Source organism: Bos indicus, chromosome 27 (genome assembly GCF_029378745.1).
Source record: "Bos indicus isolate NIAB-ARS_2022 breed Sahiwal x Tharparkar chromosome 27, NIAB-ARS_B.indTharparkar_mat_pri_1.0, whole genome shotgun sequence".
In the NCBI taxonomy this organism is placed as follows: Eukaryota; Metazoa; Chordata; class Mammalia; order Artiodactyla; family Bovidae; genus Bos; species Bos indicus.
The window spans coordinates 33319851-33343210 of NC_091786.1; the positions used below are offsets into that span (position 1 = coordinate 33319851).

General features: G+C 50.1%; 1 protein-coding gene across 1 annotated transcript; it reads left to right on the top strand.

Annotated features, from left to right (window-relative positions):
• Positions 1–22957, top strand: EIF4EBP1 (eukaryotic translation initiation factor 4E binding protein 1). Its single transcript, XM_019953587.2, has 3 exons — positions 1–194; positions 20046–20225; positions 22473–22957. Exons 1-3 carry the CDS (start codon positions 50–52, stop codon positions 22502–22504), a joined length of 357 nt encoding a protein of 118 aa, XP_019809146.2. The 5' UTR covers positions 1–49; the 3' UTR covers positions 22505–22957.
• Positions 22958–23360: the final 403 nt, after the last annotated feature.

A 23360-nucleotide genomic window follows, 5' to 3' on the forward strand; every position in this document is an offset into this window, starting at 1 on the left:
GGGGCTCTAGGGCCACGCCCCGGCTGCGGGCTCAGCTTGCGGGGCGACCATGTCCGGAGGTAGCAGCTGCAGCCAGACCCCGAGCCGGGCCATCCCCACCACTCGGAGGGTGGTCCTCGCCGACGGCGTGCAGCTGCCCCCTGGGGACTACAGCACCACCCCCGGCGGCACGCTCTTCAGCACCACCCCTGGAGGTAGGCGCGGGCTCCGGGGAGGTGGCCCCCTGCGCCCCGGCTCTGGGTGCGGGCGGTGGGGAGTCCGGACTCAACAGGAGCGGGGAGTGCTCGGGAGCCGCCAGCTGGACGGGGCGACCGAGTTCCGGGGCGCGATGACTGGGAAGAACGGAACGGGGTATCAGGAAGGCAGTAAGAGTCCGGGAGGTGGCCGCAGGGAGCGAGCATGGGGGTCGCCTGCGATCGCCAGCCCTCGGGCGCGAACTCCAGTGCAGCGTCTGCCAATGCCAGGAGTTTTCTTCTTTCTGAGAGAGACACCTGACTCCCCCGATCGTTGACAAACGCACAAACACACTCTTCCAAGACCACCACATGCTGAGGTGTGCTGCCCCTTGTGGGTATTGGGGGCAGTTCTGAGGCTGAATAGGGTGGGGTCAGGGTGGGCCACGCACCACGGAGAGGCCGGGCCAAGGGTTTTGTGGGATGGGATGTTGGGATCAATGACCCTCGCAGAACCCTTCTTCCTTCCCGAGGCCCCCGACCCCACCCGACCCCCAACCCCGGTTTTGGGTGGAGGGTGCTCGCCTGCTCCTGCGGCGCCTCGGCGGCACGGGGAGCAGATGGTTCTTTCAGGCGCGCGGCGGTTCTCCGCGCAGGGACCTGGGGCCGCGAGGCGCGCTATGCAGAAAAACACGTTCTTCTGTCCGCGGGGGAGGGGAGGGAGGGAACCGTGTGACCTCCGGGAGCGTGGATGAGGAAGAGGAAGCTGAGCTGGCGCGGGTGGGGGCCCGCTTCGCGCTGCCCTCGGGAGCCTGGCATTCGCTCCCAGCTCCGGAGCCCGGGTGCTGATGAAACCTGCCAGCGCGTTTGAGTGATGAAATCCCCGAGCTTGTCGCTTTGCTCCCTCCCTCGCGCTGTCCTCACCCGCTCCTGCCCTTCTCCCCTTCCCTTTACGCCCTCTCCCGCTTCCCAAACTACTCGAGAAGAGCGCCGCACATTTTGGCGTCCGGCCTGAGACGCACGCACTCGGGCGGGGCTGCCCGCCTTGTCGCCTGGCAGCGTCGGGGGCCACTTGCTTCTTTTCTCAGGCAGCTGTCCCACCCCCGGCGAGCACAGCCAGATCCGAGGCCCTGGTTTTGTTTGACTCAAAACATACAGCCTGCGAGCTGTTAGCCAGCTAAGTGGTTCCTGGACAGCGGGGGCCGCCTTTTTTTATGGGACGCGGCACCGAGGCCCCCAAACACATGCCCATGGTCCAATCTAACACCCGATTTCCCAAACTGAACAAGAAAACAGCCGCCAAGCGCAGAAGGGAAGAAGTGCTGCCGCGTCTATTAAAAATGATCCAAGGGAAAGTTCCCAGTGACTCTTGCTGTCTCTCTTTCCACGCTGGACCTTATGTAGTCCATGCTACTCAGCTTTTTCTGTGCTACAATGTGTCTACTGGGACCTTTCGGGACAATTTTGGGGTCCCTTCTAGTGAAGGTGTAAGCCACTGCTTCATCTGTTCAGGGTGGGCACTGACTCAGGCCTGAAGGCTTAAGTGGCCCTATTTTGCACCCTTGTTGCTAGATGGGGTGGATCAGCTTGGAAGCAACAGCCGGCGGTGCTGTTTATGGGAAACTCTCTTCCACTTCTCCCTTTGCACTGGTAAATTGCGGTTTGGGGCAGACCTCAGCCAGTCTCCCTCCTTTTGAAGGTGTTCATTTGGGAGAGGGACAAGGGGCTTCTGCATCAGTGTGACAGTTTCTGAGGCCAACTGGAAGGAAGCTAGCAGTGCCAGGAGCCTAGAGAGTGACTAGCCTAGTGACCAGCGAGGGAGACGCAGCTTACAGTCCATAACCCAGAGAATCCAGGCTTGCCTCTGTACAACCAAGGCGTAGAGTCTTCCTCCAAGGCCCACTTTAGCACAACCCTTTGCCTGGGCGGAGGAGCTTGACCTAATGAGTAAAGGTCATTCCTGGCCCCCTTCTGCTTCGGTCAAGAGTGCTGTTTCTCAGTCTTCTAGGGGGCACATGAATTACCTGGGGACCACATCTGATTCAGTAGGTTAGGGGTAGGGCCTAAGATTCCACATTTCTAACTAGCTCCCAGTGACTGGTATAAGGACTGTTCTCTGAGCTCTCAGGAATTGGTGGAATGTGACAGCCCTCACCAGGCTCTCCTCAGTGGTCTGACAAAAAAAGTGATGCATCCATCCAGGTAAACTTCTCGTGAGGTTGGGTTTGGCATCTGTCTTTAAACTAGACTCTGAAGAGCCAGGCTCTTGGCAGAGTCTGCGTGGTTGGATCGTGTCAGAAGCTACTGGAGTAAACTATCTGCTGGTCACTCTTGCTGGGAATGGCTCTGCAGTGTGTGTCTCAGGGGAGGATAAGAGCAGATGACTTGAGCCATCTCCAGTCCTCTGACTCCAGTTTGCTTTCCATGCTCATTAACCCTACACAGGCTGAACCACTGATCTGAAGAAGCTGGAGAACTGAAGAGAAATTTACTTAAGAAAATTACTTAAGAGAGTGTCACTGATGAACACTCAAGTTTGTAGAATCTTATGGTTTTGTTTTTTCCAATTTTATTGAAATATAGTGCATTGACAGTGTGTTCATTTCTGCTGTACAGCAAAATGATTCAGTTATATATTCTTTTTCATATTCTTTTCCATTAAGTTTTTTTTTTTTTTTTTTTCCTTTTTTGGTCGTGCCATGCTTCTTGCAGGATCTTAGTTTCCTGATGAGTGATTGAGCCTGTCCCCCTTTCCTTGGAAGCGTGGAGTCCTATCCACTGGACCACCAGGGAAGTCCCTCTGTTGGGGTTTATCACATTGAATATAGTTCCCTGTGCTATACAGGAGAACCTTGTTCTCTATCCATTCTGTATATAATAGTTTGAATCTGCTAATCCCAAACTCCCAACCCTTACCTTCCCCACCCCAACCCCTTTCCTTTGGCAACAAGTCTGTTCTCTGTATCTGTGAGTCTTAAAAGTCTTAAGTAACACCATAAACCACCAGAACCTTTGAGTGGGTCAGAACCCTTCATCCACCCTTCCCCCACCAACCTCTACATTCCCAGTTCCTTACTGGATGTTTGACCCAAAGCTACAGGAGTTGTGGCTTGGGTGGTAGTCGTACCTAAGCCCTGGGTCTGGATAAGGTTAATCAGAGGTAAGCAGCTAGGACTGCAGGTGTTACTGGCACCCTATTTGGTTAGACAAACAAAGCCTGCGCCCAGGAAGCTTACCTTGGGGCAGCTCCCGGGTCTGGCCCTGGAACAGAGAGTGCCAGGAAGAGGATAGGGTAGGCTGGGTACTGAAGCCGGAGCGCGGCCAGTGTCCCGAGGCCTCAGTTACACTGCCTCTTTATTACAGGTCAAGAGAACTTGACATTGACATTAAGGCAAAGAGGGAATTATAATGGGTCTCTTTTTATACTGACCCGACCTTCCTTTTAAAGCATTTAGAACATTCCATACTATGTGCTTCATTAAAGACTGGCAGGGACCCTGGTGTAGAGCACCCATAGCCTTCCTGATCTTACGGCCATGGCATTGGAAGACAAAGTGTGACCTCGAGGGCTTCCATTGCAAGCTAGAAAGATGAACACACCCGAAATAGAATTATAAGCATCAGAGTTGTATCTGAAGTAATTAGACAGACACTCACCCCACCCCTGAAAACTTACATGATATTAAATGAGACTTGCCCACTCCAAGTAGCCAGTGTGGTTGGCCTTACAGTCTAACAATGTATACACAGCTGTTGGATATGAGTTGCCTTCAGACCTTACTTTTTTTTCCCAATATCCTCAAGGGTGGCAGGGCCTCATTATTGATAAAGGGGTTTGTTTGTTCTTTTCCTGAAAGAGCAAAAAAAAGTACTTCATTACCAAATTTGGAGAAAGGGCCAGCAGGATGGTGCCATATTGACTATTGGTATAAAGCAGCGAGGCATTTGCTTGTCAGGGTTTTTATTTGATGTCGAGTTAGGAAAAGGCAGCATTATTGAAACAAGGATTGCTTCCCAGGGTGAAATGAATGAAAAGTGTTCATTTGTACACATAGATTCTTGATTCTTGAGTGTTCAAACGTATGAACGAAAAACATGTTACTTTCTCGTTTTACTGAGATCCATGCCAGTGTTCTTCCTCTTTTGTGATTCACGACAATGATTCACATGTCTTTGTTTATGTATTTGTTCCCTAGATTAGACAGGAAGTTCTTTCAGAGATGGCTTACTCATGTTTGTAGTGCGGCCAGCCACATCAGATGTCTAAAAGGTGAAGGGTGAAAGACTCCTGTGATGAGAGTGTTCTCAGGGTGACCTAGTGTCTCTAAGACTAGACCTGGGTCTGGGCTGGCTTAATAAGAATGTTTAAAGTTTCTTTTCTGTCCTCTTAGTTACAAGTATAACTATTTATCTTGGAATGTCCCAGAAGCAGAAGCTAACTTTCTCTGAACTTTCCCACTTATCCCAGTATTATTCCAAGTTATTATGAAGCAGACTGTGGAAGGAGGTGACTTTTTATACTGAACTAGTCAGTGTTGGGGCCCAGGTCTCAGACACTGGGATTCATAGTCTTCATTTACTTGTTTGTGGCCAGTATTGCTGACTCAGCAGAAATATGTGACATCTGCCCGTGGCATTTGGATGCTTAGGATATGGGCCTTATAATCCACTGCCTATGCCCATGAGGGTTCACGGGGAGAGCTCAGATCCTAGGCCCAGAGATCTCGTCTTGATGAGAAGGATTGTATCAGCTACTGTTGTACACAGCTACTGCTGTGTCACAGGCAACCCCCAAACTTAGTAACTTCAACCACCACCACAGCAATCTGTTATTTCTCTTCATTCTTTGGGTAAATTGGACATTTTTGGATCATCTTGTCTGAGCCCACTCATCTGGCTGCATACAGTTGACCATTGGATTGCCCTGGGCTAGAAGTTTCAAGGTGGCCCTAGCCACCTGTCTGGGTATTGCTGGGGACAGCTGGAAGGCTGGGCTCTCTCTCTGTCCTCATGGCCTCACACCATTCAGAATATGAGTTACTTACATGGCAGCTTCCAAGGCCTCTTAAGGCCTTTATTCAGAAGTCACAGTATGGCACTTGCACAGTGTTCTGTCTGTCAGAGTAAGCCTCAAGGCTAGCCCAGATTCTAGAAGGGAAATGACTCCTTTGAATGAGAGAAGCTGGGTATAAACAGGGATAGGAGGATTTATGTGGGCCATGCTTTGAGACGATGTTCAACAAGGGTCAAGCCTCAAGGAACAGTCCTTTGAGGGGATTTAACTGCCTCTCCTGCTGAGTGGCCAACAGAGCCAGGGCCAGATGTTGATATCCAGTCACTCAGTCATGTCCGACTCTGCAACTGCAGTATGTCAGGACTTCCATGTCCTTCACCATCTCCTGGTGCTTGCTCAAACTCATGTCCATTGAGTCAGTGATGCCATCCAACCATCGTGCCCTCTGTCATCCCCTTCCCCTCCTGCCACAGTCCTTCCCGGCATCAGGGTCTTTTCCAATGAGTCAGGGCTTCACATCAGGTGGCCAAAGTATTGGAGCTTCAGCTTCAGCATCATTCCTTCCAATGAACATTCAGGATTGATTTCCTTTCGGATTGACTGGTTTGTCCAAGGGACTTTCAAGAGTCTTGTCCAACACCACAGTTCAAAAGCATCAATTCTTTGGCGCTCGGCTTTCTTTATAGTCCAACTCTCACATCCATACATGACTACTGGAAAAACCATAGCTTTGACTAGATGGACCTTTGTCGGCAAAGTAATGTCTCTGCTTTTTAATATGCTGTCTAGGTTGGTCATAACTTTTCTTATAAGGAGCAAGTGTCTTTTAATTTCATGGTTGCAGTCACCATCTGCAGTGATTTTGGAGCCCAAGAAAATAAAGTCTGTCACTGTTTCCATTGTTTCCCCATTTATTTGCTGTGAAGTGATGGGACTGGATGCCATGATCTTCATTTTTTGAATGTTGAGTTTTAAGCCAACTTTTTCACTCTCCACTTTCACCTTTATCAAGAGGCACTTTGGTTCCTCTTCACTTTCTGCCATTAAGGGTGATGTCATCTGCATCTGAGGTTATTGATATTTCTCCCAGCAATCTTGATGCCAGCTTGTGCTTTATCCAGCCAGGTGTAGGAGACAGGAATCACGAGCCTGTGTGTTTATTGACTATTGGTTTAAGAACAGAGGACGCCTTCCTGAAAACATTGAGTCATGGACCCCATGTCCTGCTTTCAAGCCCTTCTACTCAGCTCCACAAGGCAAAACACACAGGTGGACATGGTGCCAGGGCTCTGGGCCATATATTCACTTGGTGTCACACGTACTAACTGCCAGCCAGCCTACCTCCTGTTTCCCCTTCAAATGGCCAGGCTTCAGGTACTGGCCCCCTCTGCCCAGCACCTGCATTTGAATATCCTTGATTTTCTGGAGTACCGGCAAGAGGCAGGTGTCTGAGCCCAGGAGTCCACAGGTGAGTGGGAGGGAGACTACTGCTGGTGTGGCCAGGATCACACTCAGCACATGCACTGGGTCTCTTGCCTTAAGGAGTGTGAACAGGTTTCCCTCTTCTCTCTTCCGAACAAAAGGGGACAGTGAGCCTGTGCAGATGTGCTAGGTCTCCTGTAACCAAATCCACAGACCAGGTAGTTTAAACAACAGAAATTTATATTCTTCTTGGTCTGGAAGCCCAAGATCCAAGTGTGGTTTCTGCTGAGGCCCCCTCCGTGGCTTGCAGAGGCCACCTCCTGCTGCCCCTGTTCAAGGTGGTGGTCGTGGTCCTGTGGAACGGCTCTCTCTCACAAGGACACCGGCACATTGTTTTAGGGCTCCACCCTAACGGTCTCCTTTTCACATAATAGCCTGGTTAAGAGACCTTATCTCCAAATACAGCTACACTGAGGTACTAGGAGCTGGGGCTTCAGCATGTGAATTTGGGGGTGTGCCATTCACACCAAAAAACAGGACTCCTTCACTTTCCAGCAGCAAGGGGGGTGGTGGATTTCGGAAGGGCACTCACTGTTCGTAGTGCATTTCAGGGGGCAGCCTTACTTGGCTATGCCAGGTGCAGAGGGAAAGGGGAGGAGCTTGGCCAGCCTTAGAAGTTGGTCAGCTGTTTTGTTCTGTCTCCGGAGAAACTTTGTCCCTTCTGCTTAATTTTCAAATCAGCCTACCTGTTCCCTCGTGGGACCTGAAGGAAGGGCCATTTGCCATTGGCTGATGGTCCCTTTGTTACTCCAGGGCCTTCATAAGACCCCTAAAGGGTCTTTTTCGGGGCGGGGCGGGGGGCGGTTATTTTATTTTATTTTTTAATATTTATTTATCTGGTTGTGGCAGGTCTTGGTTGTAAGATCTAGTTCTCTGACCAGGGATGGAACCCGGGTCCTCTGCATTGGGAGCCTGGAGTCTTAGCCACTAGACCATCAGGGAAGTCCAGAGATTGTAGGGGTCTTGGTTCTCCCCGGAGAGCTGGCAGGGTGGGAGGGGAAGGGCAGACTTGGAGTGAGCGAGCTTTGCTTCTTTACCAAACTACAACCCCACCCCCTCGGCCAGTCAGCTGTGCTTGCCAAGCAGACTGTCCTGCAAGAAAGAGCCAGGCCCTGCTGCTGAGCTGAGCATACGCTCGTTCCAATGGGTTTCTCCCGGGCGGCTGGCCCACGTCCCAGCACAGGCGTTCAGCCCTCTGCCTGACCCTGTTATGAAATGCTCTCCCGCCCCTGGAAGGGGAACAGCAGTTCTAGGAATTCCGTGCTTGTACTCTTGCTGGGCCTCACGTCCTCGGCCCCTGGGAGGCACATTCCTGCCAGTGGAGGCCTGGGAAGAAAGAGGGTCCAGCTTCTCAACTTACAGGAGCCGCATCCAGCCGCCTCTGGGCCCCCGGAGCTGGACCGCAGGGAGATGGAGGAGGAATGTAGGAGGCCTCCCTCCCAGGGAACATCCTGTCCTCAAACAGGCAGAAGAGGAGGCAGAAGCCTGAAGACCCTGGTGGCTTCCCCTTGGCCGGTGCCGGCTGGCGCAGGGGCCCGGGCTGCCTGGCTCATTGTAAACAGAGGCTGGTCTTTAGGGTGGGAGGCGAGACAAGCTGGGTCTATCTTGGGATGGCTGCAAGGGGCTGGCCTTTCTGAACCTGTTTCCTGCCTATGAATTCAGAATAAGGTGTCTCCCTCGTGGGGGTCCACAGAGACCTAGCAGGTCAGGCTGTGGCAGGCAGGGCTCACATGGTGCTATGATTTTCACAACCTGACAGTCCTGTGAGGCTCGGGTTCTGTGCTCACCGAGTGAAGAACTGGGACTTGGAGGTGAGGGCTGGTGCAATGTCGCATCCAATTTTGAGCCCAGAACTGCTGCCTCCCGTCCCCAAGCTAGTTGCACCACTTTCAATTTAAAAGCACCTGCCCACAAGGGGATCCTAAAAATAAATGGTTGGTATCAGAACTGGAACACATCCGAGAGATTATCTCTAAAGCCTGGCCTAGGGTTGGGGCTTTAAAAATAGTTTGAATGAGCCCAGAACAAGCCCTTGTTTACAGGCGAGGAAACCAGACCCTGGGGCATGTGTGCCTTGCTTTATACGTTCAAGCAAGCTGTCCTCACCACCAAAGCCTGCCTGAAGAAAATATACAATTCTTGTATTCGGTGCATACCTGGAGTGTAAAGTCCCAGATGACACTGGTTACCGAACAAGCCACAGCTCATGGTGCTGCTTGAAGCCCGTTTCTTTGTGGATGAAAACAGGAGGGAGAATGCCCTTACCCTCCCCCCCAACCCCTCCCCCTTCTCTCCAAGTCTCTTTTCAGGGTTCTTACCTCCCCTCTGGTTTATCCCAGCTTTTTTTTTTTTAACCTCCATATAACTGAAGTCACACTGGTCGTGGCAATACCGAGGACTTGCTTGTTTAGGGCTGACTTTGTGAGCCACGGTGCTAACCCACATGGTGACCCCGGGAGGCTTGAGCTGCCATCATCACCATCACCCCCATTCTTCAGGGGAAGAGATCGCAGCACGAGGACTTCTCTGGTGGGCCAGTGGTCAAGAATTTCCAGTGAAGGGGATGCGGATTCAAACCCTGGTTGGGAAACTAAGATCCCACACTTCAAGGGGCAGCTAAGCTCACAGGCACAACTACTGAGCCCTCGTGCCTCACCTAAGACCTGACGCAGCCAATAAATAAATAAAAGAGAAAGAAAAGAAATCAGGGCACAGCAATATGGAGCAATAATGCCCAGAGTGGATAGAACCAACAAGCCGGAGAGCTGGGTTTCTAACCACTAGGCTGTAATAAGAACAGCAGGCATTCACATCCCGCCCCCCGTCATGTTGTCCCCACCGCTCTCTCTCCGTAGCTGGGAACTCTGGCAGCCAGATGGACTCAGGGTGATGCATTTACATGGGCTTCCAGTTAGAAGACAGCCTCAGCTATTCTCTGCATGTAGTTCGAGATGCACCCTTGAACTCAGAACCCAGTAGGATCTCAGCTACACAAATGGTTGGAAGGGTTGGGGGCAAGGTTCACCTCTGTTCTGCCCCCACCCTGTGGGAGGCAGGTTCTGGATTCCCTGGCTCTGCACCGGTAGTCCCTCCCGTCTAGATCATCCAAGGACCTCCCCCAACTCCGGGTCAGTGTAGAATTTGGGTAACAAGGATGCTTCCATGGCTCGGGTTGAGAGTCAGGGGGCTTGGATTTCCTGTTGCCAGTGGTACACGGGGTAGACCTCTCCCTGCCCCTCTGTGGTCCCCATCTATGTCTCTAGACTCCACACACTTGTTTCCAGGTCTTTCTCCGACTAAGTGTGTGTCTGAGATCAGGGGGCTGTTCCTATATCTAATGGCCCCTTGCATCCGTCACACCTGGCTTGCTGTGGTCCAGAGGGGTTCAGTGATAGGGAATATATGACCCAGAACCCCTACTCTTGGGGCATGTGATTGAGCAAAGGTTGGCAGTTGTGTGGGTGGGTGTTAATGCTTGTCCCGATCCTTGAATACAGTTCCTGGGGATGCTAGAGGGGTGAGCTTACCACTCTTTCCCCAGCCCAGCAGAGATTGTTCAGGACATGGGGAATCTGTCTTGTTCCAACCACGGCAGTTTTAACTTGACTTACTAGGAAAGGAGAGTCTGACCCTATATCCTTATTTATTTGTTTGTTTACTATCCCTGTATCTTTATTACATGTCAAAGAGTCAGACACAACTGAGCAACTAACACACAGATCGCTGTATTTTTTTATTTTGAAAGGATTCAGTATAAAAGGTGTATTCCTTGCTTTAATCCTTATCTCACCCCCAGAGATAAGTAAACAAAAAATACAGTTCTGTGATTTTTTTTTTTTTTTTGTGGCCAGTGTGGTGGTGGTTTAGTCGTTCATTCGTGTCCAACTCATTGTGACCCCGTGGACTGCAGCCTGCCAGGTTCCTTGTCCGTGGAATTTTCCAGGCAAGAATGCTGGAGTGGGTTGCTATTTCCTTCTCCAGGAGATCTTCCCAACCCAGGGATCAAACCCAGGTTCCTGCATTGCAGGCGGGTTCTTTGCCAACTGAGCCACAAAGGAAGCCCAGACAGTGTACACTTTATTCCAAGTAGTACCTGCACAGCATTGCACTGTATGTCTGATGCATAGTTCATTTAACCTGTCCCTTAGTTCTTTTTTCTTTTTTAAGTCAAAGTGTGTGTATATGTGTGTGTGTGTGCATGCACATGTGCGCACACGTGTGCTCAGTCATGTCTGACTCTTTGTGACCCCATGGACTGCAGCCTGCCAGGCCTCCCTATCCTTCACCATCTCCCGGAGCTTGCTCAAACTCAGGTCCATTGAGTCAATGATGTCATCCAACCATCTCATCCTCTTTCATTCCCTTCTCCACCTGCCTTCAATCTTTCCCAACATCAGGGTCTTTTCCAATGAGTCAGTTCTTTGCGTCAGATGGTCAAAGTATTGCAGCTTCAGCATCAGTCCTTCCAATGAATATTTAGGATTGATTTCCTTTAGGATGGACTGGTTTGATCTCCTTGCAGTCCAAGGGACTCTTAAGAGTCTTCTCCAGATGGAGAATCTCTATACAGTCCACAAAAACAAGATTTGGAACTGACTGTGGCTCAGATCATGAACTCCTTATTGCAAAATTCAGGCTTAAATTGAAGCAGGGAAAACCATTAGGCCATTCAGGTATAACCTAAATCAAATCACTTATGATTATACAGTGGAGGTGACAAATAGATTCAAGGGATCAGACAGGGTTCCTGAAGAAATATGAATGGAGATTTGTAACATTATACAGTGTAAAACATACTGACCCAATATTTTTATAGATCATACTACATTTAAAGTTATTACAAAATAATAGCTATGATTCCCAAAGTTGTGCAATATATCCTTGTAGCTTATTTTATACATAGTAATTCATACCTATTAAATCCTCTACCGCCTTGCCCCCTTCCCTCTCCCCATTGGTAACCACAGGTTTGTTCTCTGTTTTCTGTGAGTCTGTTTCTGTGCTGTTATATTCATTTATTTGTTTTATTTTTAGATTCCACACATAAGCTATTACAGAATATTTGTCTTTCTCTCTGATTTGTTTCACTAAGCATAATACCTTCCAGATCTATCCACATTGTTGCAAATGGCACATTTTTCATTCTTTTTTATGACTGAGTAGTATTTCATTGTGTATATGTATTTCACATTTTCTTTATCCATTCATCTGTTGGTGGACACAGGTTGCTTCTATATTACATATTTATTGTTTTTAATACTATGATTCTTGATGAGCCGTGTAGATTTTAGTGATAGCATTTCCATTTTTTACAACCTTTTTTTTAAAAGTAGAATTACTAATTTCTTTAGTTTAAAATGTGCTCAGTACCCAAATCCTGAAATCATGGAACTCTGCTCAACAGTCTTGTTCAGTCGCTAAGTCTGACTCTTTTCGACCCCATAGACTGCAGTTTGCTAGGCCTCCCCGTCCCTCATTATTTCATGGAGTTTGCCCAAGTCCATATCCATTGAATCAGTGATGCTGTCCAACCATTTCATCCTGTGCTGCCCTCTTTCTTCAACAGTCTGTAATAGTCTCAGTATTCTGCAATAACCTAAATGGGGAAAGAATTTGAAAAAGAAGAGATACACGTGAATCACTTTGCTGTACACCTGAAGCTAATACAACGTGTTAATTAAATCTAAAAGAACAATTTTGAAAAGAAAAGTGTAACTATAAAAAAATAAAACGTGCTTAGTTTTCATTCAGGTAAGTCTTCCCATACCCGCCAGCCCCTCTGAAGTGCCTCTCTGTATGGTTTCACATGCAGACCTCTGCATTTCTCCATACATTTTCCCTCTTTTCTGAGCAGTTTGGAGACTCTGGACCTGCCACACAGCTGCGGGCATGGGATTCCCAGGAGCCTCTGGTCTTTCTCTGATTTTATAGACTCCATCTTCCTGGCACTTTCTGCAGATGGCTCTGTTCTCCTTCTATTTGGTTAGCGACCCCATGGACTGCAGCCTGCCAGGCTCTGCACCCTCTATCCTATGGCTAGGGCACTTATTTAAAAATAAAAATCCTCATTTGAGCTAATAAAATCCATAATCTAAATGCCGGTAGGGGTGGCACCTTAAACACCCACCCATGGACTTCCCTGGTGGTCCAGTGACTAAGACTGGACTCTGAGCACAGGGGCCGGGGTTCAATCCCTGCTCATCGTTTGGCTGCGTATAAAACTAGGTCAGGATGACTTTTGCCCCAGGATAGTGAAGGCATTTGACCCACTGTCTTCAGGCTGCCTGTGTAACCACTGAAAAGTTTGATACATTCTTACTCCCAATCCTCAGTGGGCACCTGTTGTCTTTCAACTCTTTCTGGAAGATTTCATGATTTACAATGAATCTTAAGCTGGTGGTTTTTTAATTCATTGCAGTGGATAGTCAAGTAGTCTTTCAAGACTCATCTCTCTCAACTCAGCAAAAGTATCTTTTCTTTTTTTTGTATTTAATTAATTCTTTTGATCTTTTAAGTAATTCTTTTGATCAAGTTCTCTTGTCTCTTTTTCTTGATTTCCTTTTATCCAGGATTTGGGTACTGTCTTACTGGAGTGGGGTGCCATTGCCTTCTCCATGTAATTGGTTATCTTTTTGTCTTCTGTTCCCTTTATTATTTAAGAGTGAGGAGTTGCTCAAGAGCTGGCCTTGTCTGTTCCAGAGACTGAAGTGCTCAATCTAGTGGCTAGTTGGGTTTTTTTTTTCATGTGAGATAACCCCCTCCCAAAATCTGTCTCTGTAGGTCTTTATCTTTGCTCTTTATTCTGAAGCCGAGGAGCGCAAAGGGTTTGAAGCCACTATTCAGAAGGTCAGCTTATTTTGCCTGCCTGGCCTCCTCCTGGGTGACAGATGGGTGGCACCTGTCCCTGTTCTCAGCCCCCAGCCCCGTTTTCCTCAATGCCTCTAATTTCCCAAAACTTCCTGGGTTCGACCCCGCTTGCTTGCTGTTACAACCTCAACCGCCACCTTCCTACCTTTAGCTGTCCCCCTTTTCCTCCCTGTTAGAACCATTCCTGGGACTTGCCTGGTGGTCCAGTGATTAAGACTCTGTGCTTCCACTGCAGGGGACCTGGGTTCCATCCCCTGGTTGGGGAACTAAGATCCCACATGCCACAGAGGGAGGCTCCCCTCAAAAAAAAAAAGAAAAAGGAAAGGGGAAAAAAGAGCCATTCCTCCCTTCACTTTCTGTCTTCATATATCGTGATGTGGAGAACAGTCGGAGCCCCGTTGGCATCCAGGTGGGCACAGGCGCTTCTGTTTCTAGTTCTCGGTGTTTTGTATGACTTGCGAGAGAAGCAGGAGGAAGAACCGTCTTGTTTCTGCCTCCTGGAAGCTACCTGCTGCTGCTAAGTCGCTTCAGTCGTGTCCGACTCAGTGCAACCCCATAGACGGAAGCCCACCAGGTTCCCCCGTCTCTGGGATTCTCCAGGCAAGATCCTCAAAAGCTCTCAATTATAGACCCTTGTGGAGGGGGCTTGTTTTCCCTTGCACGGAGAGGAAGTGGGTCCTCAGCTAAAGAGTGTTATGGGGTGCCGCCTGGTGTGACACCCACGCACCCCAGAGGACCACAGCAGACCAGCACCCCCAGCTGCCGCTGTTCAGCCTCACAGGGTCCTCAGCATCCCCGCCGGTCCCCACTTCCTGTCCCTGTGGCAGACCAGGTCCCAACTCCAGGGCTGCACTGCAGCCTCAGCGGCCAGGGGTTCCTATTTTCGACAATACGGGACTGTGTGTGTTTTGTTAGGTTTGCCTCATCTGTGGGAGGCTTTGGGAGTTTTCAGATCACTGGCCATGGAGGTGGATCCCATGAAGGCTTAGAAGAAGAAAGAGTTAAAAAGCCAAAGCGGTTCCATCTCCAGCTCCTATTCCTCACAGGCCCCAAATGAGCCAGTCAGTGGTGACTTTGTGGTCTTATCCCAGGCTCACTACCTTGTCAGCTGACTTTCTGGACACCACTGCTTACCCCTTTGTCTATCCCACACACACACACCCTCCCTCTCTGGCTGAATTACTCTGATGGTGGGTATTGGTGTTTTTTTTTTTTTAATATATATTTATTGGGCTGTGCTGGGTCTTAATTGTGGCATGCAGAACCTTTCAGATGCAGCATATGGGATCTAGTTCCCTGAGCAGGGATCGAACCCCGGCCCCCTGTGCTCAGAGTGCAGTTTTACTTAGTCAATGGACCGCCAGAGAAGTCCAGGGGTGGGTGTTTATGGTGCCACCCCTATTGGCATTTAGATTATGGATTTTATTAGCTCAAATGAGGATTTTTATTTTTAAATAAGTGCCCTAGCCATAGGATAGAGGGTGCAGAGGCTATTTCTTTTTCTCTTTTAAGTGTAATTACTGACTTTTAAAATGCTGGGGGCCACTTCAGTGTATGTACCCCAAAGAATTGAAAGGAGAGTATCAAGATATTTGCACACTATGTTCCTAGCAGCATGATTCACAATAACCAAAAGGTGGATGTAACCTGAATGTCTGTGGATAAACAAAATTGGTATATCCATACACTGGAGTATTGTTGTTTAGCCACTAAGTCATGTCCGACTGTTGCGACCCCATGGACTGTAGCCCGCCAGGCTCCTCTGTCCATGGGATTTCCCAGGCAAGAATACTGGAGTGGGTTTCCATTTCCTTCTCTAGGGGATCTTCTCTACCCAGGGACTGAACTCAAGTCTCCTGCATTGGCAGGCAGATTCTTTACCACTGAGCCACCAGGGAAGCCCATGATGGAATATTATTTAGCTTTAAATGGAAGGAAATTCCCACATGGAGTTCAACCATGTAGATGAACCTTGAGGACATTATGCTAAGTGAAACAAGCCAATTGAAAGAAGACAGATACTATAAGATTCCACTTACAGGAGGCACCTGGAGCAGTCCAGGCTTCCCTGGTGGCTCAGATGGTAAACAGTCTGCCTGCAATGCAGGAGACCCAGGTTCCATCCCTAGGTCGGGAGGATCCCCTAGAGAAGGAAATGGCAACCCACTACAGTATTCTTGCCTGGAGAATTCCATGGATGGAAGAGCCTGGTGAGCTACGGTCCATGGGTCGCAAAGAGTCGGACACAACTGAGCTACTAACATACAACAGAGCACCCCAGCTCGGACAGAAGCCGAGTGGTGGTTGCCCCTGGCTGGGGTAGGAGGGATTGTTTCCTGGATGGAGTTTTAGTTCGGCGGGATGAAAACAGGCCCGGAGATGAGTTGTATGACAATGTGGGTGTACTTAAACAACTCAGCTGTACATTTAAGATTACTTCAGATGCTAAGTTTCATGTTATTTGTTTTACCACACTTGTTTTTTTTTTTTTTTTTTTAAAAAGCATGTGTTTTTAATATCACAAGAATTAAACAGATCATACAAAAAACTACAGAAATGAAAAAAAACTAGAGAAATGTAATAACAAATGACATTAGTTATGCTTTATACTCTTTTAAGACAAACCTTCCAAATATGACAGTGTTGCTGTTGCTGTTGCTAAGTCGCTTCAGTCGTGTCTGACTCTGTGCAACTCCACAGACGGCAGCCCACCAGGCTCCCCCGTCCCTGGGATTCTCCAGGCAAGAACACTGGAGTGGGTTGCCATTTCCTTCTCCAATGCATGAAAGTGAAAAGTGAAAGTGAAGTCGCTTAGTCATGTCTGACTCTTAGCGACCCCATGGACTGCAGCCTATCAGGCTCCTCTGTCCTGGGATTTTCCAGGCAAGAGTACTGGAGTGGGGTGCCATTGCCTTCTCCATACCACACTTGTTAAAAAACAACAAAACCACTGGGGGCTCGTGACCTTTAAAGAACCTCAGAAGCTGCTGACCTCCAAGTTCTTTTTTTGAGATGACTGAATCTCTAGCTCTCAGGTTCAGCTCTGATAGGGTCAGTTGCTCTACCCCACGGTGAACAAAGAAACAAAAAAACCCAAGGTGGTATTAGGAGTTTGGGATCAGTCGATACAAATTTGTATACATAAAATAGATAAATAGGGTATTCCCTGCAGGTCCAGTGGTTAGGACTCTGCTTTCACTGCCGAGGGCCCGTGTTCCATCCCTGATTAGGGAACTTAGATCCCACGAGCTGTGCGGTGCAGCCAACACAAAACAGACAAAAGTCCTACTGTATAGCACCAGGAGCTATTTTCAATAACCTGTAATAAACCATAATGGGAAAAAATATGAGGCATATGATATATATTCAGAAATACATATATTACTGAATCACTCTGCTGGACACCAGAAAGTAACACAGTATGGTAAGTCAACTATACTTCAATAAAAATAAATAAAATTTTTAAAAATGTCAAGGTGGCGGGTGGGAAGGAGATAAGGGGGTAGGGTGCCCAGGCCATGATGACTAAGAAACAGAGAAAAATGGGCCCATCTCTGAAGCCAGGATGCCCTCCCTCCAGAGAGGGCACAGATGCTCTCCATTTGGAGCCCGCTGGGCGTGTCGGCACACAGCCCTTCATGTTACAGGTGAGGAAACTGCCCTTACAGGTGAGGCTCAAAGGTGGAAGGGGCACAGGGCCACCCGGCTGGTGGGTAAAAGTGATCGTCTCAGTCGTGTCAGACTCTGCCACCCCATGGACTGTAACCCACCAGGCTCCACTGTCCATGGGATTCTCCAGGCAAGAATGCTGGAGTGGGTTGCCATTTCCTTCTCCAGGGGACGTTCCTGACCCAGGGATCGAACTCAGGTCTCCTGCACTGCAGGCGGATTCTTTACCATCTGAGCCACCAGAGAGGGCTGGGTGGTAGCAGGACCTAAAATACAGCCCCAGGTCTGTGTCCTTTGCTGTTCACCCCTCCCCTTTAGAAACGTGAGCTCTGAACTGTAGTCCTCCTGATGATGAGGGGCAGGGCCCCCAACCTCAGCATTATTTGCCCCAGACCAGGAGAGCAAGGCCGGGTGGCTGCCTGGCCCAGGCCGAGGTCAGACCAGGCCAACACTAGCAAGGAGGCGAAGTTCATCCTGGGTCTTCCTCACCACCCCCTGCTCTTCCTCATCCCAGGTCCTCCTCTGCACCGGGAGCCCAATCTTAACTCACATCAGAGCTCAGAGGTGCAAGCCCATCCCTCTCCTGTCTCCGGGGTTAGTAGACAGGCAGCGCTCAACATCGAGAAACGCACGTCAGCTGTTGGAATGTTGCTCAGCACAGCCCTTAAGTGAGGGACATATTTCAGAGCTGTTGATGAGGATGGGCATTCCTGGAGTCCCTGCATCCTGGTTTCTAAACTGAGGCCGTTCACCATCCGCCTATAGTCTTCATTTTTTAATTGATGTATAGTTGATTGTGTTAGTTTCAGATAGTTCAGTTCAGTTCAGTCACTCAGTCGTGTCCGACTTTGCGACTGGACTGCAGCACGCCAGGCCTCCCTGTCCATCACCAACTCCCAGAGTTTACTCAAACTCATGTCCATTGAGTTGGTGATGCCATCTAACCATCTCATCCTCTGTCATCCCCTTCTCCTCCCACCTTCAATCTTTCCCTGCATCAGGGTCTTTTCCAATGAGTCAGTTTTTCGCATCAGGTAGCCCAAATATTGGAATTTCAGCTTCAGCATCAGTCCTTCCAATGAATATTCAGGACTGAATATAAGTTTCAGGTATACTGCAGAGTAATTCAATTATACATATGTATGAATCTATTGTTTTTCAGATTCTCGATCTTCTGGAGGAGGAAATGGCAACCCACTCCAGTATTCTTGCCTGGAAAATCATTCTTATGGGGTCATAAGAGTCGGAAAGGACTTAGCGACTAAACAACAGTAGGTGATTATAAGACATTGAGTGTAGCTCTTCCTGTACAGTACGTCCTGGTTGGTTATCTATCTGTTTTCTATATAGTAGTGTGTATGTGTTAATCCCAAACTCCTCATTATCCCTCCCCCTCTTCTGCAGTCTTTATCATACTTTGCATTCTACTTGTATGTATATTTAATATTTATCTTTGTATCACCTCTCCTTTAAAATTTATTGTTTTTTATTTTTTTGGCCGAGCCCCATAGCTTGTGGGATCTTTCGTTCCCCTATTGGGGATTGAACCCACACCCCCTGGGCAGTGAAAGGTCAGAGACCTAACCACTGGACTGCCGGGGAATTCCCTAGCTTTTATTATGTAGATTATAGCTTATGTGATATATAACATGTACCATTACCATATTCAATTACATCCTGTTGTATATATTAAAAGGGAGTTTGCTATCACAGCTATATATGGAAAACCAGAGTCATTTGCCATAAAGAGAAGTAGCTATAAAAAGAACATAATGACAACAAGACAGTTTTAAATTCTAGCTAGATGCCTCTGCCTGTTGAAGGCTGAGCCTGGAGCCTGCTCCTTGTGGAGAAGGGAGCCACTAGCGAATGTTCTGGAGGTGTTATGTTACTAAGACCACAGTGGGTCTGCAGAGATGATCAGGATTTAGACAGGGTCCCAATGGGAGTCACCTTCTCACTCTTCACTGTTATTTGTGAATCAGCAGGCCTCCTCCCTGGCTCCTGTGCTTGAGAACATGCTCCTTTTTTTTTAAGGAATCTCTCAGGCAGCTGCCCTCATAGGAGGGCTCTTGGGAGGCTTAAGGTCAGTGAATGATTCTATAAGACGTGGTCCCTCACCCTGGGGTGACACTTGAGAAAGCAGAGTGAAAATTAAAGGAATGGAGGGCAGACTGAGGAGAAACCCTGAAGTCGGGTGACACGTGAACAGAGGATGGGTAACCGGACGCTGGGCGGAGTGGGGGCGTCTCCGGGGAGGTGGACTGAGTTAAGAGAGCCGCGGTGAGGCTGGGGTGCTCCCTGTTACTCTTTTCCACAAAGTCCAGACAGGAGGAGTTCTCATATTTAACTGGTGGGGAGTGGTTATTGGATCGGTAGAGTGCAGAAATCACTTACTTTTCTCTTTGCTCCTTTGTCAAATGGAGTTAAAAGATGCTGGATATTCCCCAAGGGTGTGTAAGGACAGAATTGAAAAACGCATAAAAAACCCACTTTGGGGACTTATCTGGGGATCCTGTGGTTAAGACTATGCCTTCCAATGCAGAGGGCAGGAGTGAGTTCCATCCTTGATCAGGGTCAGGGAATTAACCACATGCCACTGGTAGGGTGCGGCCAAAAATTAAAAAAAAAATTCTCCGTTGAGCACCCACTGACCCCGGGGAGATGGGGCGGTTCGGCGACAGCAGAGTCCTGGGCTGCAGGAGGCAGTGAGTGAGCCTCACACCTCCGCCCGGGCTTTTGCAGGAAAGCCTGCCGCCTCTGCTGGAGCGAGGCCTCAGGGGGAAAAAGCAGGCCAGGGCCTTCTCCGTGGCTTTAACCGTGCCCCCGCCCCCTTGCAGGTACCAGGATCATCTATGACCGGAAGTTCCTGATGGAGTGTCGGAACTCACCTGTGACCAAGACGCCCCCGCGGGACCTGCCCACCATTCCCGGGGTCACTAGCCCTACAGGCGATGAGCCCCCCACGGAAGCCAGGCAGAATCACCTGCGCAGCAGCCCCGAGGACAAGCCGGCAGGCGGTGAGTGGCCGGGAACGGCTGGGCTCTCACTCCAGGAAGCGGAAGAGCGGGCGTGGGAGTGGGTGTTCCGGGAGCACGGGGATGCTCCTGCCGGGTGGAGCAGTACACAGGGCGAGGGAAGGGTCTGGGGTGCAGCACTTTCATCGGAACCCACTTTCCCCAGGAAAGGGGCCCAGGAAGCTCAGGCAAGGCCATTCAGCCTCATCAGATAGTCTCATTAGCGGGGAGCTTGTTTGAAAGGAGATGGCATCCAGGCGGCTGCTTTGATAAGCCCTTGGATAACCTTTATACAATTGTCCCTGAGGCATTTCTGTGTGTCTGCAGCAATTTGGAACACACCCAGGATGTTTTTGTGCAGGAAGCTACTTATCAAAAGCACAGCGTCCTCGCCCTCTAGGAAATTACACATCTGTGGGATTAGAAAGGCGACAGGGACATCTGGTGTCCTAGTTGATCAGGCCGTGGAAACAGTGCAACCAGCTGTTTCTGCAGTGGACAAGGGGAGGCTGGGTTCTTCCTCCCACCCCCAACTCCCTCCCATCAATCAGAGCAGCCACCCCCGCAGAGGTGCTTGAATACCATCTCCCAGGGACCGGCTGGCCAGAGCATCTGAGCTCTTACTACGGGAGGAGACTGGCAGAGCCTGGAAGCCACTGACCCTTCACCCGAAGGCAGCAACCGAGCCCAGACAGGAAGCAGCTGGGCCCTCAAGCTTGGGTGGCCTTGCTGACAGCATGGAACCCAGCTCCCTGGGGCCTGCAGGCTGTGGTTCATCAGGAAGTCAGGAGCCCCACCTCCCAGAGCAGGCCGCACTTGGAGAGCCATGGGCAAAAGAGAGGTGGACACAGACCCACAGAGCCCAGCAGCAAGGACGGCCCAGGCAGCGAGGTTCCCTGCCCTGTGATAAGTGATGGACAGGGCTTCCCTGGTGGCTCAGTGGTAGAGAACCTGCCTGCCAACGCAGGACACCTGTGTTGATCCGTGGCCTGGGAGGATCCCACATGCCTCAGAACAAGTAAGCCTGTGCACCCCCAACTAGGGAGCCTGTGCTCTAGAGCCCAGGAACCACAACTAATGCCCCAACGTGCTTCAGCTCCTGAAGCCCGTGTGCGCAGAGCCGCAACAAGAGAAGCCACTGCAGTGAAAAGCCTGAGCCCTGCAACCAGAGAGGAGCTCCCGCTGGCTGCAACTAGCAGCAACACAGACCCAGCACAGCCAAAAATAAAGAAATTATTATTTTTTAAAAGGATAGAAAGATGGACAGAGTCGTGTGGTTGGTCCTCCACTCCTCTTTCGCCTTCAACCAAAGACTGGCCGTTGCGGATGGAGGCTGTCAACACAACAGCGGCTCGGTCACTGCAACCTGAAGGCTGTCCACCGCCTGCACTTGCATACCCTCGCCCCTCCCGGCCTCTCGAGCTGCGCTGGCCCACAACAAAGGCTCTGACCCCACCATGGCAGCCTCATAGTCCGCACGGTTGTTGGGATGGGGTGGGCTGAAGGAGGAGGCACTGGTTTTTCATGTTGCTTCACTGGATATAAGAAGCCAAGGCTCCTGCCCTTGGACACACATATTTGTGTCAACATAACCAGAAGTCAAGGGTGGTTGTTCCCCCGTGGGGGTCAGAGCAGGCCTTCTGCCCTCCAGAACCTTGGAGCAGCCTTGGCCAGGAGGTCAGGCACAAGGCAGTTCCATTAAAAAGGAAAACAATGTGTCGCTGCGTGAATTACTTGGAAATTTTAATGGTGAGAGTTGGGCGAGGGCAACGAGCAGCTGAATTCCCCAAATAGCTGCCGTATCGCAGGGTCAGGCTCTTCTCTGGGGAATCGGGTGTAGGCAGAGGAGGTTACGGTCCCATGTCCTAACCCAGAAGTTGGGACACATGCTCAGAAAGGTTTTATGTTTTAAGGAGTATGTGTCTGTGAAATTGTATTCATTTCAAATCATAAGGAGCCATTCACTCTTCTTAAAGAAAATACAAGTGATCCAGAACACAGGGCTGTCAGCTGTCCGGTGGGGAGACGTGGTCTCTGCTCTGGGATCAGGGGAGTGAGCACAGCTGGACGTGTGTCTCAGGAATTCCTGGGCCTGCCCTCTGTCCGCTGTCCTCAGCAGCATACCCCCTGGCCCCTGCTCTCCCTGTTGGAACAACAGAATGGGAAACAGCACCCCCTCCCGGCCTCTCGAAGGTTCAACCGTGCCATTTGCCCATGGCTCACCTGGTCCTCTGCCCCTTCTCTCCCCAGGTGAAGAGTCACAGTTTGAGATGGACATTTAAAGGGCCAGCCATCGGAGCGAGCCATGCCTCCAGGCCCCAGCGGCCCCTCTTGGGAGAAGCACACCAGCCAGGCCTTATGCAAGCGACCATCTTGGGCAGGCAGTGGGCATGGGGCCAGCCGCCCCAGCCCTCTGCTCCCTCACTCAGGGCCCCTGCTCCCCCTTCTTCTTCGTGGACACCAGCACATACCTCCGTGTGCCTCCAACTCTGCAGGAACTAGTACCCGGAGGGCAGTGACCTCAGGCGCATCCCGCAGCCCAGGGCCGGCAAGTGGACACAGAAGAGGCCTTCTGAACGGTCCTCCGGCTCTCCCGGCCCCTCCTCTGGGGGAGCACCCACGCGCCCCCCCCTCACTTAGATTGGTGTGTGGGGAAAGCTCCCCACCCCCTCCCTTCCTGAGAAAGGAAATAAAAGCCACCTTCGCCCTAGGGCCAAGAGTTGGCCCCTGTCTGAGCTCTTTTCAACTCTGTATGGGTGGCTAATGCTTCTCAAGCACTGCCTGTTGGCCTCTCAAATTGATGGTCGACTGACCCTTGGTGGGGCGGGGGGGTGGTGAACATGGGTTACCCTTGCCGTTCGGCTCAGGAAGTGAACCACACACACTCCATCACAGGTGTCATCCTGGCAAGAGCTGAGCTGTGCTACTCTCATCTCCTGTTTTTTGGTGCTGGGGGCTGCCTCTTTTCTGGGCTGGGTCCCCCCGAAACGTGTCCAGTGGCACAGTCCCCTTTGCTCTGCAGCCCCCACCCTGCAAGCATCAAAGGCCTGACCCCTGGTGTTTGTCATCAAGTGTCCCTTGTGTGACTGCTAGCGGGCCACAGACCCCTGAAGAAGCTCCCTGCCTTGGGGATTTCAT

What these genes read in the sequence shown, in the direction of transcription:
- EIF4EBP1 (XM_019953587.2), top strand. Translation starts at nt 50, where the DNA reads ATGTCCGGAGGTAGCAGCTGCAGCCAGACCCCGAGCCGGGCCATCCCC. An exon ending in CTTCAGCACCACCCCTGGAG is followed by an intron (nt 195 to 20,045) that starts GTAGGCGCGGGC and finishes GCCCCCTTGCAG; the next exon opens with GTACCAGGATCATCTATGAC. An exon ending in CGAGGACAAGCCGGCAGGCG is followed by an intron (nt 20,226 to 22,472) that starts GTGAGTGGCCGG and finishes TTCTCTCCCCAG; the next exon opens with GTGAAGAGTCACAGTTTGAG.